General features: G+C 37.9%; 2 protein-coding genes across 2 annotated transcripts in view; one reads left to right on the forward strand and one right to left on the reverse strand.

The window, feature by feature from the left end:
* vasnb (vasorin b) overlaps nt 1–7609 on the forward strand; it is a 30406-nt gene extending 22797 nt beyond the window's left edge. Inside the window, exon 3 of the mRNA XM_049467632.1 lies at nt 4107–7609. Within this exon, the coding sequence (XP_049323589.1) occupies nt 4135–6177 (2043 nt within the window). The 5' untranslated portion in view covers nt 4107–4134 and the 3' untranslated portion in view covers nt 6178–7609. The remainder of the gene's footprint in view (nt 1–4106) is intronic.
* The window catches only part of coro7 (coronin 7), a 161820-nt gene that overhangs the window by 50712 nt on the left and 92686 nt on the right, over nt 1–18422 (reverse strand). The gene's annotated exons all lie outside the window — the stretch shown is intronic.

Below are 18422 nucleotides of genomic sequence, written 5' to 3' on the forward strand. Positions count from 1 at the left end.
TCCAGACTATAAACAGAACCACAGACCTGCCCCGTGACCTCGGGGGGTGGGGGGTATGTGGGGGAGGGGGTGGGGGAGTGTAGGGGGTATGTGGGTGGGGGGCTTTGGTCTGATGTTCCTCTACTCACAGGACACCTGAGCAGATGAGCAGAGATGGTTATCTGTAAAGGCTGGTCTCATTCAGACTGTCCGTCCCTGTGACTGTTTAACCTGTCTAGGTAAAACTGGACACCGCAGCTCTAGAGGTGGTTTTGATCAGGTTTCAAACGAACTCTTGACTGATTAGTTGTTGGTGAGAACAGGATCCGACCCAACTATCATATACACTCCTTTTATTCGAGCTAAATTTGGCTATTCAGGTGCAGTTTAACCTGATTTATTACCCAATTCATTACTACAGCTGTTAAATTAACTTTTGGTCTAGTACAACATGATAAAGAGCATTTACCTTTGGTAAATAGCTCACCTCCGCTTTCCAACAGCTTTCTAAGAACCAGTAATTTTGTGCTTTTTGCACAGCACTATTTACTTAACTTAACTTAAATGAAAGAATCCAAAGGGGGAATCTGTTGCACTAAAAACTAAATGTACAGAATACGCAGTAACAAACACATCAACCTTGGTCTAGCCTTTGGTTTGGTTTCTCATTAAAAAGGTCAGAAACTTGAGTGCTGAGTTTGTTTAAAGAGTCGTACTCTTGAATAGGCCTGTGGGCACTGACTTAAAAAAACTCAGAAACACAGTCAATTAAAAGTCACATTAATTCAGTGGAGAACATTCCCACGGTGCTCAGAGACCCAAACACCATGGGACAATAATGACCCGTGACCGTACAAGGCCAACTGAGCGTCACAAACGGCTTCCTATCAGTTCTGTTATCTATAATGTGTTGTTTTTCCCCCAAAACTGAGCCAGCTATTAGACTACTAATCTTCTAAGTCTTCTGCACTGACAGAGATCACAGATCACAGATCAGCGATTACTGTATGTGTTTAATGTGAGTCAGTTAATCAGGTGTATCCTGTAGAACAGGTATCACCTGTTATACATTCTGTAAACATTCAGTTATGTAATAAAGTCCTTTTTTGTTTGTTGGGACCCCAAACAGCAGCAAGACCAAATGTTTGAGATTCTCTCTCTTCCTACACAACTTGCAGTAGATCTTTCATCCAATCAGATCCTTTTCCATTTCCTAGTAAAGCTTTGCTGGACTGGATCTTCATGATCGACATCATTCCACTTAGAAACAGTCCGGCGCAAACCTGAACCACAGCTATTTCCCAGAGATACCATCAGAATACCATCTCAGACCTTCTAATGACTTCTAAAATCTGAGCATTTCCACCTTATTCCTCATAAAGACAAGGAAAACAACACAACACAACACAAAAAGGCTACAGTCTTAAAGGTGTACTTCTGTCCTTCTGCCAAAATCCACTTTTGAATTTTAGCAGAAGGAGGTTGAGACAAACCTCCTTTGTCTCAACCTCCATTGTCTGCAGCAGTTAGTAAAAGAAAATATTCAGAAAAACGAGTCGATAAGGAAATATCAACCTGTGAATTAGTATTCATGGCCACGCCCACCTCGGCTCGGGACCGCCCACAGGCAGAGCTAAAGCCAGGTAGCGACGCTGTCTCGTCAGATAGTAGATAACTAACAGTGCTAGGGACACCATGGCAGTTCATTCCTGTGTTGTTTGTGCCAATAACACATCAGTGTTCTATATATGCTTTACCCAGTAATTCAGAGCTGAGGAACAAATGGTTAGAATTTGTCTATGGAAGAACACCACCAGCCAAGTACAATTGAGATTGATTTTTACTTTGGGGACCTAGAGTACCCACCTCTGTGTGTGTGTAACTATAGGTTTAAATAGGATCTCCGGTAGATTTTGTGTTTTACAGAGACTCTAAGTCTAGGTCAGTGGTTGAACTTATTAATGCACTTAGCAGGGCATTATTACACAAGTTGTAAAGTAACATATGACATTGTGAAACTTGCTGCCTCTTTGTTTCGCAGCGGTATTAGCCAATCAGAGGCAATATGTTTGCACGTATGAAAATCCTATTGTTTTTTCCTCCCGCCCACTCCTCCACTGGACTAAAGCACCATTATACCAAATCACCAGAGCAAAAAAAAAAACATCCCACTGGGATTTATTCATTCTAGAGACCACGACTAGACATTTTAAAATGAATGAAAAAAAGAAAAAACAATGGAATGAGTATCAATAATGATTTGCAAAGCGATAATAAAGCAATATATCGCAATATCGATATATTCTCCCACCTCTACTCCAAAATACTGAGTAATTTACACAGCAGATGCTTCATTGCATCAGTAACTGCAGGATCGTAAATCCTGTGCATTTCAATGAGCTCATGGATTACTTTCTAATGATTCCATTTTCAGATGTTTTAGTTTTAAATATTTCCACTAGTTTTATGTGCATAATAAAGGAAAATAATACAGACATTTTTCCTCTATGGCTCTCTTTTCTCTCTTTCTTTCTCTCTCTCTCTCAGTACTTTCCAATAAAACGGAGAATTTCCCCTCAGCATGAACTTCAGATATGAGCCTCCCCCACACACTCCCATACTGCACTGCACCGCACTGCTAAAAACAAAGAGATCTCCTCCCTCGTCTGAAGGCCACTAACTCCTGAGATTAATCTCCTACTATAGAGATGATGAACTGCTTCCTTAAACTCATCCAACCTCTGATCTCAGCCAGAGAGATTCATTTTCTCTGATTCACTTTTCTTCCTCCACCTCCTTCTCTTCATCCTCCTTTTATTACTATCTTCCCTTGAAATGCCACAGTGATAAACTTTATACAGCCAGCTTAAACCAGCTTTGCTAATCTACACTATGTGAAATTTCCTATTGCACATTTTTTTTAACTCACCTATATACACCACCTACCAAAGAAGGGGAGCTGCGTCTGTGATTGAAGTCGCTAAATTTAAAACATTAAACATCCATACATTTGCTCTTACTATTCTGTGGAGAAGAATCCAACACTAGAACATATTGACTGAGAGAAATAACAGAGTTTTTATGTGGAAGTGACCTTCTGAACGTCCAATATATACATGAATGGAGGCACCTATTGGTTGAACCATCGTGGTAAAGCAATTTGCTGTGTTAGGACATTCTGGTGTTGGTTTCCCTCCACAGAATGGTAAGAGCAGATGTTTGGGTGGATGTTTTATATTAAGCTTCTTCAACCACAGATGCAGCTCTTCTTCTTTGGAAGATGGTGGATATAAGTTGAATGTTGATATGTAAGAAACAAAAAAGTAATCAAGAATAGCTCATATATTTTAAGGGTATCGAGATTTTACATTTATTTTACAATATCGCCCAGCCCTAGGTGAATATTAAAAATTAGATCTTTTTATGTTGTGCTGAAAAGCTAGCTACTTGAGCTAGCTATCAGGGATCAGTGTTCAAAGCTGCTTCAGACTGCATTCACTCTGAATAGAATACAACCAGAAACGATTCAATACTAACTTACGGGAAATTCTAACACAGAGGTGGATAAAACTACATCACTTATCATATTTTACATATTATCAGTAAACATTTCAGTAAACTATTTTCTGGTCAATTTTCATAGGGTGTACAGGGTTATAAGGCATATTTTAAATGACAATAGTAAGGAACAAAGGTGTCAGCATGTTTCCATTCTAATTAGCAGGAGCGCTAGCCAAGGTTAGCAGAGCTTAGTGCTAGTAAATGCTGCCCAATAGCTCTACAATGAGTGCGCCGGTAAACCAGGGCGATATCAGCTAGCGATTCATCCCAAGTAGCTTGTTTTAACAAAGTAAACACTTCTGAAGTACTCACAGCTAGCGCTGTGAATTAGCAGCTAATGCTAATACTCCTCCAGCCTTGGTGTTGAAGAAAATTCACTAAAACCTCACCCTTATAACGATGTACTTGAGCCCAATGTATTAACTGCTCCCTAATACCTGACTGCAAAAATTTTAACATAAAGCACACCGGATTATAAAATGTACTGTTGATTTTGGGGAAAATTAAAAGATTTCACTAAAGTCTTGACCTTGAATTAATTCTGTTAAATGTGTTTCTCGTTTCAGGCTCTGAGGGCTGAGTGTCGGCAGCAACATGAAGCCACGCCACGCTTTGCTGCCATCACTGCTGCTCCTCTACACCCTCCTGCCACATTGGGCATGGGCTGGCAACTGCCCGAGAGACTGTTCCTGTTCAACCCCAGATAGCATCCTCTGCTTCCAGCGGCGGTCGACGAGCATGCCTTCTGAAGTGCCAACATCAATCAAAAACCTGTACGTCTTCCAGAATGGCATCGAGGCCCTGCACCAGGAAGACTTTGTTGGGCTGGAAAACCTGGAGATGCTGGACTTGAGTCAGAACAAGCTGACCGAGTTGCCAGATCAGGTGTTTGAGCCTCTTTCGTCCCTACGCAACCTGGATCTGTCGTCCAATCAAATCACTCACATCTCTGAGGGAAGCTTTGCAGGACTGGAGTTGCTGGAGAGGCTGTATCTCTACAGCAACAAAATATCGAGCATCGACTCTGCAGCATTCGACGGTCTGGAGCAGCTGCTGGAGCTGAAGCTCCAGGGGAACCTACTGACTGCAGTGCCCGCTCTCAAAATGCCACATTTGCTTCTGTTAGATCTGCGATTCAATCAGATCCCTTCATCTGGGCTCAATGAGCTTCAGACACCCAAACTGGAGTCGTTGAAACTGGCTGGGCTGGGCCTACGCAGTCTCAACGAGGAACTCTTGGGCAGCTTGAAGAACCTACATGAGCTAGACATTTCCAACAACCAGTTGAGCATGTTTCCTCCAGTTCTGCGGGAACTGAAAGGGCTAGTCATACTTAGCTTGGCTGGGAATCCCATGGGTCCTCTGAAGTGGGAAGTCTTTGAAAGTCTAGGAGAGCTTCAGGAGTTGGACATTAGCAACCTCAGCCTGCAGACCCTACCTGAAAGCATAAGCCAGCTATTCCCACTTCTGAAGAGACTTACCGTCGCAGAGAACCCGTTTAACTGCCTCTGCACGATGGCATGGTTCCCCAGGTGGCTGCGAAACCGAGGCATAGTTTTGGGAAGAACGGAAGAAACCCGGTGCCATTTCCCACCACGAATTGCAGGGAAAGTGCTGGAAAAGGTGGACAATTATGATTTTGGATGTCCTACCACCACCACCATCACCACCAGCACTGTTAAGACCACCCCTCAGACCCCCTCTTTGGTCACCACCCTGCAGAGTACAACTCGTATCCTTCCGCCTCTCAAACCGAGCAACGATCCATCGACGGAAACCGAGCGATACCTTCCACCTCCAGCCCCAGCATCCCCCAGCAGTAGCAGCAGTCCAGACTCCAACCATAGAGTGACCTTTTGCCCATCCAATTTTTGTCTGAATGGAGGCACCTGTTGGCTGGACCATCGTGGACACCTCGAGTGCACATGTCCTCGTGGAACGTCAGGAAAGTACTGCCAGAACGAGGAGAATCCATCGCAATTTGAGGACGTCTCCACAGCGACTAACGTTGATGTGGTACCGGAAATCACTGCACAGACAGTGACGAGTTCATCGATATTACTGGACCTTCATCGCTACATCGAGGCTCGGCCGTACATCCGCGGCGTTCGCTTGACTTACCGGAACCTCTCAGGACTTGATAAACGTCCAAAACAGCTAAATATTCCAGCTTCTTACCCTGAGTACACTCTGAGAGGACTCCATCCTAACTCCACATACTCTGTCTGTGCCAGTCCGCTGGGCGAACCCACTGGACCGGACAGCGTATGTACCGAAGCCCAGACTTCCACCCACCACAACCCCAGCGCACGAGTGGACAACCCGAAGCTGACAACGATGCTGGTGCCAGCTTTGGCTATTCTTCTTCTGCTGGTTCTGGTTGCCATTGCCGTTGGCGTCGCTTGCTACATGCGCAAGAAGCGTGCACATCGAAACTTGGACTGTAACCCGTCTCAACTGGAGCTGGAGGGGGTTAAAGCAGGACTAGACAATGGGACGCTGCCCAAAAAGCAGCAGGACATCATGTCCTCTTCTTCCAGGGTGCAGAACGGCAGTTTGGACTACGAGGTACCGCTTATGCAGGACCACTGTACTGCCAACAACAACATCAACACTTTAAAACCATCCTACTTTTGATATTTGAGGACTTTTTTTGGACTTGGAAAGGCTGATTCAAAGTCGGGACCAAAGCCAGAGGTCTAGAGCCAGTTTCTGCAGTGTTATGATATCAGCACATTTTATATTTTTAATGGATTTAATGGATTTTGCCTTAAATGCATTCAAACCAAAATCCCATGCCTTAGTCCCAACTCTACATGTAGCACAGCACCGTGTGCACCAGCCGGGAAGCCGCTGACAGGTACGGTCACACGAGATTAAACCAGGACAGGTATTTACAGTAGGTTTGATGGTGAAGTTTGGTGATGGAGACGCCGAAATGCTGGAGAACGACTGACTGAACCGAACCGATCCGCCCTGTAGCACCAAAACCACGGCTCGACACAGGAGCTGTACTGCTGTGAATAATCTCCACTAAAACCTGCGTCAGAAAACAAGGATACAGACGTCTATGGTTACTCTGAGGCTCAGACTGGATGGAGCTTAAAGGATGACATGAGTATTTAAATCTGAATTTTGTATATTTTAATTTAATCTACCTGACTTTTGGAAAAAAAACACTAAAATATAAAATAGTGCAATTCATTAGTTAGATTTTTTAACAATGCTTTTTTGTGTTATAAATGTGCTAGGTGGTGAAATTTGCAGTTTAAAAAAATAACTTCAGATCCACACATTTATTTACATCTATACATTCAACCATCTAACAGATGTTTCACCCCGGGTTCAATTTTTAATTTTTGTTCAGGATCTGAATTTTTTAATATAAAATAAATGTGAATATTATTTTTTGATGGATCTGACTTTTTAAAAAGTTTTTGGATCTATATTTTTATAAATCTGATTTTCTTTTATTCCAAAAAAAAATTCCAATAATAATATATATAATTTCAAATTTTTTTAGTTTAGAATTTATGGATTTTTTTTTTATCTGAGAATTTGTGGACCTGAATTTCTTCCATGCATATCTGAAATAGCTTGGAAAATTTGTGAATATTTATTTTTTATATAAAAAAAAATGTAGATCTGATTGTTTAGTTAAGAATTTATGGATCTAGTTTTTAAATCTGAGAATTTTATGGATCTAAATTGTTCTATAAATCTGTAAATTTATAGATCTGACTTTTTTAAAAGTGAACATTTTGGGGATCTGATAAATGTATGGATCTGATTTTTTTATAAATCTGAAATTTGGGAATCAGATTAAAAAAAAAACAGAAAATGTATGGATCTGACTTTATTTAATCAAAAAATTATGGATCTAAATTTTACAAATCCAGAAATTAATGGATGTTAAAAAAAACTGAATATTTATGGATATCTATTTTTTAATATGAGAATTTATGGATCTTATTTTTTATATGTGAACATTTTATTTTGAAATACTTTTTATTCAACAGCAAAATTTTGCCACCTCCCAAATTCAAAACACAAAATGTACACTATTAAATATTAGTTAATTATTTAATGCAAATATACAAAATGCAGATTTTAGGCGCTTTTAAGCTCCAGAGGACTGATGCTTGTGTTGCGTTTGACTGTGAAACATGAAGCCAACACCTGGGTGCAGTTGTATATTTTGTATGTAGTATTTTATAATGTTATTTTATGATGTTTTTATGTTGTTTTATATGTTCTGTACTGTGTTATAGTTGTGTTTTTGAGTACAGCTCGTGATTCGTCCACATTAAAACAGTTTAAATCCACTCAGATTAAAACTGTTTGTGAGACGAAGTCAATCAAAGGCTTTACTCTTTAAAGTCAGACGGTGTAAGGAGCTGTGAGTCTGTGCTGAGCTCACGTTAAATCCCTCTTTGATTTTTTATAAAGCCGCCCACACATCCCCCATAATGCACCTCCACAAAGAGTTCCAGATAACCAGGATAACTAAAATTACCCAGAAACTGAAACCTTAGACTGTTTCTGTTATTTTTGTGCTGTTTTCCAAAGATACTGGATTTAAATGAGGTTTTCTGTATTTCCAAGTTATTGATCTTAGGCTAGATTAGCCTCTACACCATTAACACTAACGGTGGGACAATATATCGATATTATTGATATATCATATGATATAATTTTAGTTTGCGATCCATTACTGACATGTGGCATCAAATATGGAAATTTGTATAAAATTTAATAATAATATATTGCGATATATCTTATAATATAGTTTTCACTTGTGTTAGATATGGTTATCTTAATTAAATATAAAAATATATAATAATAAAGATATTGCGATATATTGTACGATATTGTTTTAGTTTGCGATACATTTTTGATATGTGGTGTCAAATATAGATATCTTTATAAAATATAATAATATAATTATATAGATATTACGATATATCATACAATACAGTTTTTGCTTGCAATACATTTTTGATATGTGGTGTCAAATATAAATACCTTAATTGAATATAATAAAAATAATATAATAATAAAGATTTTGCCATATATCAAACAATATAGTTTTAGTCAGCAATAAATTTTTGATAAGTAGTGTCAAATATGGATACCTTTGTTGAATATAATAATAATATAGTAATATAGATATTGTGATATATCATACAATATATTTTCTGTTTGCGACACATTTTTGATAAGTGGCTCGGTTGTAAAAATCTATGAATCTGACACCAATAAATCCATAATTCCATTGTATTTGATCATTTAGGAGCATCTTATCATATTTTTATGAGTATCGTAGAGAATTGTCTTGTGATATATTGAGTATTGCAAAATTATAGTATTGCAATATCATCAGTATCATGTTAAATCAGATCGTAAGATGCCCCGTGATTCCCACCCCTAATTCACACTTGATTTTCTACTTTTAACTTACATATAATATAAATAAATATAAGAAAACTGGGATTCTGACTCTGGATTGGGTGTACAGAAACAACTACACCAAAAAATGTATTTCTAAACACAAATATTATAAATTTCAATAAATCATTTTAGTTACGTCCCAAAAAAACCCCCTCAAAAAACCTGGGGGCAGTGGGCAGCTGTACTGATTCATCGGCCTCTGTGAGGAACATTATTATTATTTTTATTATTATTTTTAGCACTTGCTCTTCAGTTGGTTAATGAACCACGTCTACAGTAATAATGTGTCTTAAGCTTTAATAAAGAAAAGGATGTGCCAGTGTTTTAGATGATTTAGGTTGCACTTTATTTGTTCAGTACGCTTTACTCATTAACAGATGTTTAAGTTTAGGTTTAGGTCTAGGGTCAACTTTAAGTTTAGGAGTGTATTTAAGTGTTTGGGTGCATAGAGATAAAAGCAGAGGTGAATTTAACACTAAAAACCTATATATTTGCCCAGACTTTAAAAGTTTTTCACCATCATAAAAATGTATCAGCTTAATAGGCCCTAACACAGAACCGTGTGGGACACCCCACACGAATCCTTAACTATTACCCAATATTTCAGAGAAGGTTCTGTGTTAATAGCAGGATTTATAGCAGATTAATAAACCTGAGGTTCTAAATATTAAAATACTGTATATTTAGTTGAGGGTAAGTTACGGGAAAGTTAAATATCTACAATGAGTTAAAAGTGTACATCCAAATAAAGTGTTACCTAAAGTGTTACCTAAAGACAGGTGTAAACGTTCTAACTGGAATACAAGTGTGAATATTATGAAGCATTGAAAATATTCTTGAATGTTTTCAATATAAGTTTCTGTTCCCTATTCATTTTGGGAAATTGTGTTTTCTGTCCATTTGGAAGTTTTTTTTATTTTTCATTTTTTACTGTTATTTTTTAAAGATGGCATTGTTTAAAAAAGGAACATAAATAAAAAAAAATGAATAAAAGAACAGCATATTTGTAGTGTTTTGTCACTTTGCTCATCACTGTGAGGGTAAAAGAAATCTCAAAGCTTTTTTAAGAAGAGCCCGGCTGGGATGGTGGGGGTGGAGTCACCTGAGAGAACACTGTCTATTAGAGAAAAATACATAGAAAATACACTAAATACATTTTGGCTATTTCATTTGTATAAAAAGAATGAAAAATATAACCCAAACCCAACACAATCGAACTGAAAACAATCAGAACGAGCACAATCAACTCAAACACAATCAAACCCAACACAATCAAACCCAACACAATCGAACTGAAAACAATCAGAACGAGCACAATCAACTCAAACACAATCAAACCCAACACAATCAAACCCAACACAATCAAACCCAACACAATCGAACTGAAAACAATCAGAACGAGCACAATCAACTCAAACACAATCAAACCCAACACAATCAAACCCAACACAATCAAACCCAACACAATCAAACTGAAAACAATCAGACCGAGCACAATCAACTCAAACACAATCAAACCCAACACAATCAAACCCAACACAATCGAACTGAAAACAATCAGACCGAGCACAATCAACTCAAACACAATCAAACCCAACACAATCAAACCCAACACAATCAACTCAAACACAATCAAACCAAACTCAATCGGCCCGAACACAGTCAGAGTTTCAGAGGTTTCCAGAAGCTTTAATATAAAACATTTTATTTTAAGGTGCACCAAATTGAACACAATCGTCCCGAACACAATCAGACCGAGCACAATCAACTCAAACACAATCGGACTGAACTCAAATCAGATTTCACACCATCAAAACGAACACAATCAGACCGAACAAAATTAGATTTCACACCATCTAACCCAACACAATCAGACCGAACACAATCAGACCAAACACAATAAAATTGAACACAGTCGGATCAAACACAATCAAACCGAAGACAATCAGACCAAACACAATCACACCTGACACATATCAGTTTTTATACTATCAAACCAAACACAATCAGATTTCTCACAATCGTATCGAACAGAATCAGACCCGACAAAAATTTGATTTCTCACTATCAAACTGAACACAATTGGACCAAACCCAATTGGATCGAACACAATTGGACTGAACACCATCAAACCAAACCCAATCGAAACGAACACAATCAAACCCAACACAAATCAGATTTCTCACTATTAAACCGAACCAAATATGATCAAACATGATCAAACTCAAAACAAATCAGATTTCACACTATCAAACCGAACACAATCAAATTGAACATGAGTTGAAAGTGTGAACATCTCAAAAACTGCAGGAGAAGGTGTGTGGTGAAAAAAAAAAAAAAAAAAAAAAAAAATATATATATATATATATATATATATATATATATATATATATATATATATATATATAAATTATAATCGTATGCTTCTTTAGGTGATTCCATAATAAGAAAGAGGAAAAACTGGATGTTGACAAATTATATAATTGGTCACATAATTAGTTACAACTGTGTAATTACTAGAGCAGTTTAGTGGGCTGAAGCTCTGGTGCTCAATCACTGATTTTTATAATCCATCATTTTAGCTTAGTCAAATGTTCAGTTACTGCTAATGAACTGCTTCTGAATAATAACAGCCTACTGTATTAATAAATGAATAAACCAGCAAAAACACATTCACATGTTAATATTGCAGATTGTTCTACCCAATTATACTGTGTAATGTAGATTATGATCTGATAGGTCACTTATAGATTACAGATTGTGTTAAAATGAAAAAAAAATGAGATACTTGTAATGCATTAAGACAAATTGATAGAGAATAATAAAGTTTTTCTATTCTATTATATTCTATTTTAAAAAACAGGCCAAATGCAATCAGACTGAACACAATCAAACCGAACACAATTGGACTGAGCACAATTAAACTGAACATTATCAGACCAAACACAATCAAACCAAACACAATCGGACCAAACACAATCAAACTGAGCACAATTGAACTGAACACAATCAGACCAAACACAGTCAGATTGAACACAATCAAACCGGACACAATCAGACTGAGCAAAATCCAACTGAACACAATATAACAGAACCAAATCGTACCGAACACAATCAAGCCGAACACAGTCGGACAAAGCACAATCAAACCAAACACAATCTGGGGTTAAAACAGTGTCAATATCTCAAAATCTATCATATTCTATTCTATTCTATTCTATAATACAGGGCATTTCCAACTGACAAATCAGAGTCTAAGCAAATAAGAGAACAGGACAAATGTAATTTATCACAACTGCTTGTAATTTTCACTATTATCTGTAATTACACTTCAGCAGAACAGCAGCGTGACCGGAGCTATTTGTGGTCTCTAAGGGTTAAACACATGTTACGAGACAATGTCAATCCCAGCAGATCCTGACATTCCCTGGAAGGCTGTGCTGATAGTGATTGGACAGCAGCAGGTAGCGGAGCTGCGGTCGGTCTGTTCCTCTCCTCTCCTTCAATAAAAGCCCCTTTATTCCAGAATTTAAGAGACCTGGTCCTCTGGACCCGATCCAAAACCAATGCTCAAGCTGAGCTCCTCAAAGAGCCCATTGTAGCAATGAGAGCTGCCTTTATTCAAATTATCTCCAGAAATTCCTCAGAAAATTACTGCTGAGTAAATATTTTTTCCTCATTATTTTTCTCCTTCCTTTTTTTCCCCTGGTTGCCGATGTTCGGTTCTGCTGCCAAGAACTGCGTTAAAATATCACATGACTTAGAGAAGTTCTGTCTCCCTCCTTTTTTTCCTCCTTCTTTTCATCTGAGTGCAGAATTCTGTGGTTCTGCTCATATTTTAAACTCACCTCACAGAGTTCCAGAGTTTTAATATAAAACATACTGAGAAAACAGCATTATCTCACATTTATCTTACTATATTTTTATTTTGTTTACTTTAAGGTGCACCAGATTATAAGGCACATTAAGTGACACTAGTAAGGATGCCTACATTGAAGTGAGCAAGGGTGTCGTCATGTTTCCCTTCTAATGGTGAAGCTGGGGGAAGCGCCTAAGTAAACAAAACTGTAATTTGTATTAAAAAACATTTTCTTTTAGTCAAGTCAAACGAGCGCTGGATGTTAATCTACACAAATTTCTGTCCTTAAAACTGTTTATTTGGGTGAGTAAAGAGCTTCCATTTATTTACAGTAAGCTTAGATTTCCAATACATTTTGTCGAAGGGTGAGTTTCAGTGAAGTTTTCCAGCACTAAGGCTAGGTGCAGCAGCATTAGCGGGATCTAAATGCCCCTAATAGCACTAAACTGAGGAACCCTGAGTGCTCCGGTAACCCAGGTTGCTAGCGGTTCTTCCCACGTAGCTTGTTCGAACACAGTAAACACGTAGACTACAATGCACAATATACTCGCCTCTGAACGGTGAAAGAGCTAGTGCTGTGGTTAGCTGCTAATGCTAATGCTGCTGCACCCAGTCTTAGTGTTGGAGAAACTTCACTGAAAACTAAGCCTTATAACACTGTAATTCAAGTGGTAATTACACTTATATTGCGTATTTTTGTCACTTAAGGCAGTCAAGGACACTTACACTTACTGACATCAACCAATCACGCACAGCATACTCTCAACCGGAAACAACTCTCCACCTATAGGACTGCATCGAGCACTGAGGAGTTTGAACCTGTACAGAGTGCCAATCCATATCTGGCACACAGTAACACAAGATCGCCAAGGGCAGTCGGACTTTGGCACAACACCAATACTTTTTCTTCTTCTATTGTTTAACGGGTGATGATAGGCTGCCTCAACATCCTGTAACTTGAAAATAATCGAACATTTAAAAAAAATCCTTATAATGTAACTGGTATTCAGAAGTGAGAGCTGCTGATTGGGTACTTGCCCATGCCCTTTCTCTTAGGGATTAATGCTAAAAGCTCATTGGCCCCAGCAGACCATAGAGTCTCGTCCAGCATGGGTTCAGTGCTTTTTGAGCTTGACACAACCGTGCATCGGTGCCAGCCTGCCACGTCCTGAAAGACGACACTACGGTTCTGTGGTGGTGGAGTGTGTACAGGAACAAAAAGAGGCCAGGAAATGTAGTTTTTGGTGTGTGTGAGTGTGTGTGTGTGTGTGTGTGTGTGGAGCTTGAGCTAAGGCCAGAACCCCTACTCCGTGCTCCAGCACAAACACAAGGAAATGAGGGGGCGTGTCCTGCCGTACTGCTTCAGGCCTCACAGGCATGGAGGGAGTAGTACGGACTGAGTATATTGCACTGTAGTCTGCGTATTTGCCGGGTTAAAACAAGCTACGTGGGATCGCTAGCTGATAACGCCTGGGTTACCGGAACACTCGGGGTTCCTTAGTTTAGGGCTATCGGCCAATATTTATTTCCTGCTAGCACTGCGGCTAGCAGCTACGCTAATGCTGCTGCACCCAGCCTTACTGATCACTGAAACTCACCCTTAGACAAAATATTGGAAATCTAAGCTTACTGTAAATAAATGGAAGTGCTTTACTCACCCAAATAAACAGTTTTCAGAAGAGAAATCTGTGTAGATTAACATCCAGCACTTGTTTGATTTTGAAAGAAAATGTTTTTTTTTTTTTTTTGATGAAATTACACTTTTATTTACTTAGGTGCCTCTCCCAGCTTACCCCTTAGAAGGAAAATGTAAAGTAGGTGTCGCTTAATGCCCTTTATAATCCGGTGCGCCATATAGTCCGAAAAACTACAAATAAATACCACAAAAGCAGAACTTATGAACTGTCCCTTACACTAATTAAAAAATTCTTAATGAATGGACCAATAGAAATTCTTCAAAATTACCTGAAATAAACTCTGTTTAGTTCAATTGATCAATTAAGTTCAATTGAAAGTTAAGAAGTTTTTATCTCTCTCCTGTAAAGTTGCTGTTCTGTAGATGAATGTTTTTCATTGGACAGCGACGATATTCACCCATTCCATATATTTTAATGTATTTAACATCTTCATTTATCTTATATATTTTATATATTATTTAATAATTGTACATTTGATATAATATGTTTTATACAGTTCTGGAGAAAAATAGGAGACCCCTTAAAAATGATGAGTTTCTTTGATTTTATCAAATTGAAAACCTCTAGAATATAATCAAGAGGAAGATGGATGATCACAAACCATCAAACCACCAAACTGAACCAGGGTTATTACACCAAATATTGATTTCTGAACTATTAAAACTTTATGAATAAGAACTTGTTTTCTTTGCTTTATTTGAGGTCTGAAAGCTTTTCTGCATCTTTTTTGTTATTTGAGCAATTTGTCATTTTCTGTAAATAAATGTTACGAGGGAGACGGAGGGATGGACGTAAGTGCAAATATAATATATATTTTATTAAACAAACAAGATAAAATAAAACAGTAAACAAAACTCGGGTAACGCACAAAACTACAAAGAAAACAAGGCAAGGATAAACTAGAACTAGGAACACAAAACCAGAGTGCACGGAAGACGAGGATTCAAACGAACGGCAAGGATACAAAGATACAAAGATACAAAGATACAAAAGACTCGACACTGAACATTCTAACAGAGGGGCTTAAATACAAGAGGACAGTGAGAAACACCTGGGCTTGGATGACGAGGGGGCGGGGTAACAGACAAGACACAGGTGAGAACACTAACTGGGGCGGAGCTAGGGTGGAGACAGGTACAAAACACAACAATAGCACATGGCTGGGAAACATGACAGGTAAACAGAGGGGCAGGAGCACAAGAGACAAAATAAGGGAGAAACAGAAGACAGACATGGGCTAAGATGTAACAATAAATGCTCTAAATGAGAATATTTTTATTTGTAATTTGGGAGAAATGTTGTCTGTAGTTTATAGAATAAAACAACAATGTTCATTTTACTCAAACATAAACCTATAAATAGCAAAATCAGAGAAACTGATTCACAAACTGAAGTGGACTCCAGAGCTGTATTTTTTGTAAAAACAACACATTCTACGATTCTGTTACAACATGAATATTAAATTATATAATTTTCTTTACTTGACAGATAATTAAAATATTCCCGAGTGATTCCAGTGGTTTTTAGTTTTACAGTGCTCTTACCCTCAGTCCCACTCCCCTCATCTCGAGTCTCACACACCCCCACACTCCCCCCAGCACCAGCGGGGGATCGATCATCATCCTACAGCCCTCAATTTAACCAGCGAGGCTGAGGACCACAGGAATGCTGGAGGATTTAGAGAGCAGCAGAGTCGGGGAAAATCCGGCGTGGGAAGACCGTCCTCAGCACCTCTTCCAGATGAGGAACATTAGAAACATCAGACTAACAACTAAAAACAGATCATTTAAACTAGAAGGAAATACAGAAGCGCTGCACTGCTAAACAGTTTCCACTGGGTACCACAGGTGCATCTCTAAAAATTAGAATATCATTGAAAAAAGTTACTTTATTTCAGTAATTCAGTTCAAAATGTGAATCTCATATATTATATAGATGTATTAAACAAGCGTGATCAATTTTAAGCGTTTTTTAGCATTATTTTAATGTTGATCATTATGAAAACCAGTATCTAAAAGTCAGGGTCTCAGAGAATTAGAATATTATGTAAGACCAATTGGTACTTTTGGTTGTGTGGGCAGAGTGCCAAATCCTGCTGGAAAATGAAATCTGCATCTCCATAAAAGTTATCAGTAGCAGAGGGAAGCATGAAGTGCTGTAAGATTTTGTGGGAAAACAAAACTGCACTGACTATAGACTTGATAATAAAACACAGTGGATCAACACCAGCAGATGACAGACATGTCTCTCCAAACCATCACTGATCATCAGTAAATTTTATTTTATTATTTCGTTTGTAAATCAAGGGAGCAGAGTCTGGAGGAAGAGTGGAGAGACACACAGTCCAAACTGCTCGAGGTCTAGTGTGAAGTTTCCACCAATCAGTGATGGTTTGGAGAGTCATGTGATCTGCTGGTGTTGGTCTTGGTGTAGAGCTGTGTGTTTGTCCCTCATGATACACTTGGTTCCAATTCAATATATTGTGATATATTGTGATACTGTGAGCAAGGCAGTATATTGTGATTGTTTGAATAAAGTTTTTTCAAATAATTCTTACAGTAGAAAAAAGAAAAATTACTTTTTAATCACATTTTCTCATGATCATTAAGTCACAACCAACTTTTATAGAAAAGAAAAAAAAAATTTTTTAATAGCCTTTAAAAAACTAATACAAAAACTGAATTTAAGAGCAATTTGTGAGAAACTACATGTATAAAAGTTACTACAATAAAATAAAATATTAAAACTGCACAAATAGATTAAAAAGGCTACAAAATTAGATATATTACTTCTCTGCATATCTCTGTGTTCAGAGAACATTAGTAAGAAACTCTCTCTCTCTTTTTCCCTCCAATATAAAAGACGAGTACAAAACAAGATGGGAATGTATATATTTTTTAATTATATATATATATATATATATATATATATATATATATATGTATATATATATACATATATATATATATATATATATATATATACTGTATATATATATATATATTTTTTTTAATGTATTTATTTTTTACAAGCTGTCTACAACCTGCTCAGACCGTGTCTGAGACCCATTTTTGGGTCCTGACCCACCAGTTAAGAATCACTGTTCTAAACAAATAATTTATAATAATAATCTATGCTGTGTTTTTTACATGATATGCTACAGTACTGCAAAACATATCATTGCAATACAATATTTTTTTTACGATACAATCAAAATTGATATTTCTCAAAAACTGTAGAATGAGTTTCACAATGAATATCATATAATAGCTTAAATGAAATAGGATATTAATTTAGTTCTGCTTATTATGCACTATAATAAGAACCTCAGATAGAAAGCCTCATGGATCCAGTGGCAGCAAACCCTGAGAAAAGAGCTTTAAAAAAAGTAGGGGGATGAGAAAAATAAAGAAAAGTAAAATTTGACCCAGAAAACTGCGTCCAAACCCCTTCAGCACTCCTCAGAGCTCAGAGCCGAGGCCCAGATCACTACAGAACAGAACCTGCGTCCAACATGAGCTTCAGAACCAGCAAAGATAAAAAAAATACAACAGTCTGACTCTAACATGACCTTCTGATTTACACAGAGAGAGAGATAGAGAGAGAGAGAGAGGACAGTTGAGAAGGTGAGAAGGATTCTCTGAGACAGAAATCTGTCCGTTACTAAAGGAAAGCTCAGCCCACAGCCGTGCCGAGTCTCACGCTGAACCGGATCCTGCACCCCAAGGCCCGGCTGCTTCCAATTAGCCGTTATTGGCGAAGTCAGATAAGTCTGATACCTGTCTAATCTCTTCCACACGCTGTAAACCATGAACACATGCTGCTGAGTCTTCAGCTCTGCTATCCGTTCTGTTCCTAAACCAATCACAGTCTCA

This window comes from Astyanax mexicanus, chromosome 19 (genome assembly GCF_023375975.1).
Source record: "Astyanax mexicanus isolate ESR-SI-001 chromosome 19, AstMex3_surface, whole genome shotgun sequence".
In the NCBI taxonomy this organism is placed as follows: domain Eukaryota; kingdom Metazoa; phylum Chordata; class Actinopteri; order Characiformes; family Acestrorhamphidae; genus Astyanax; species Astyanax mexicanus.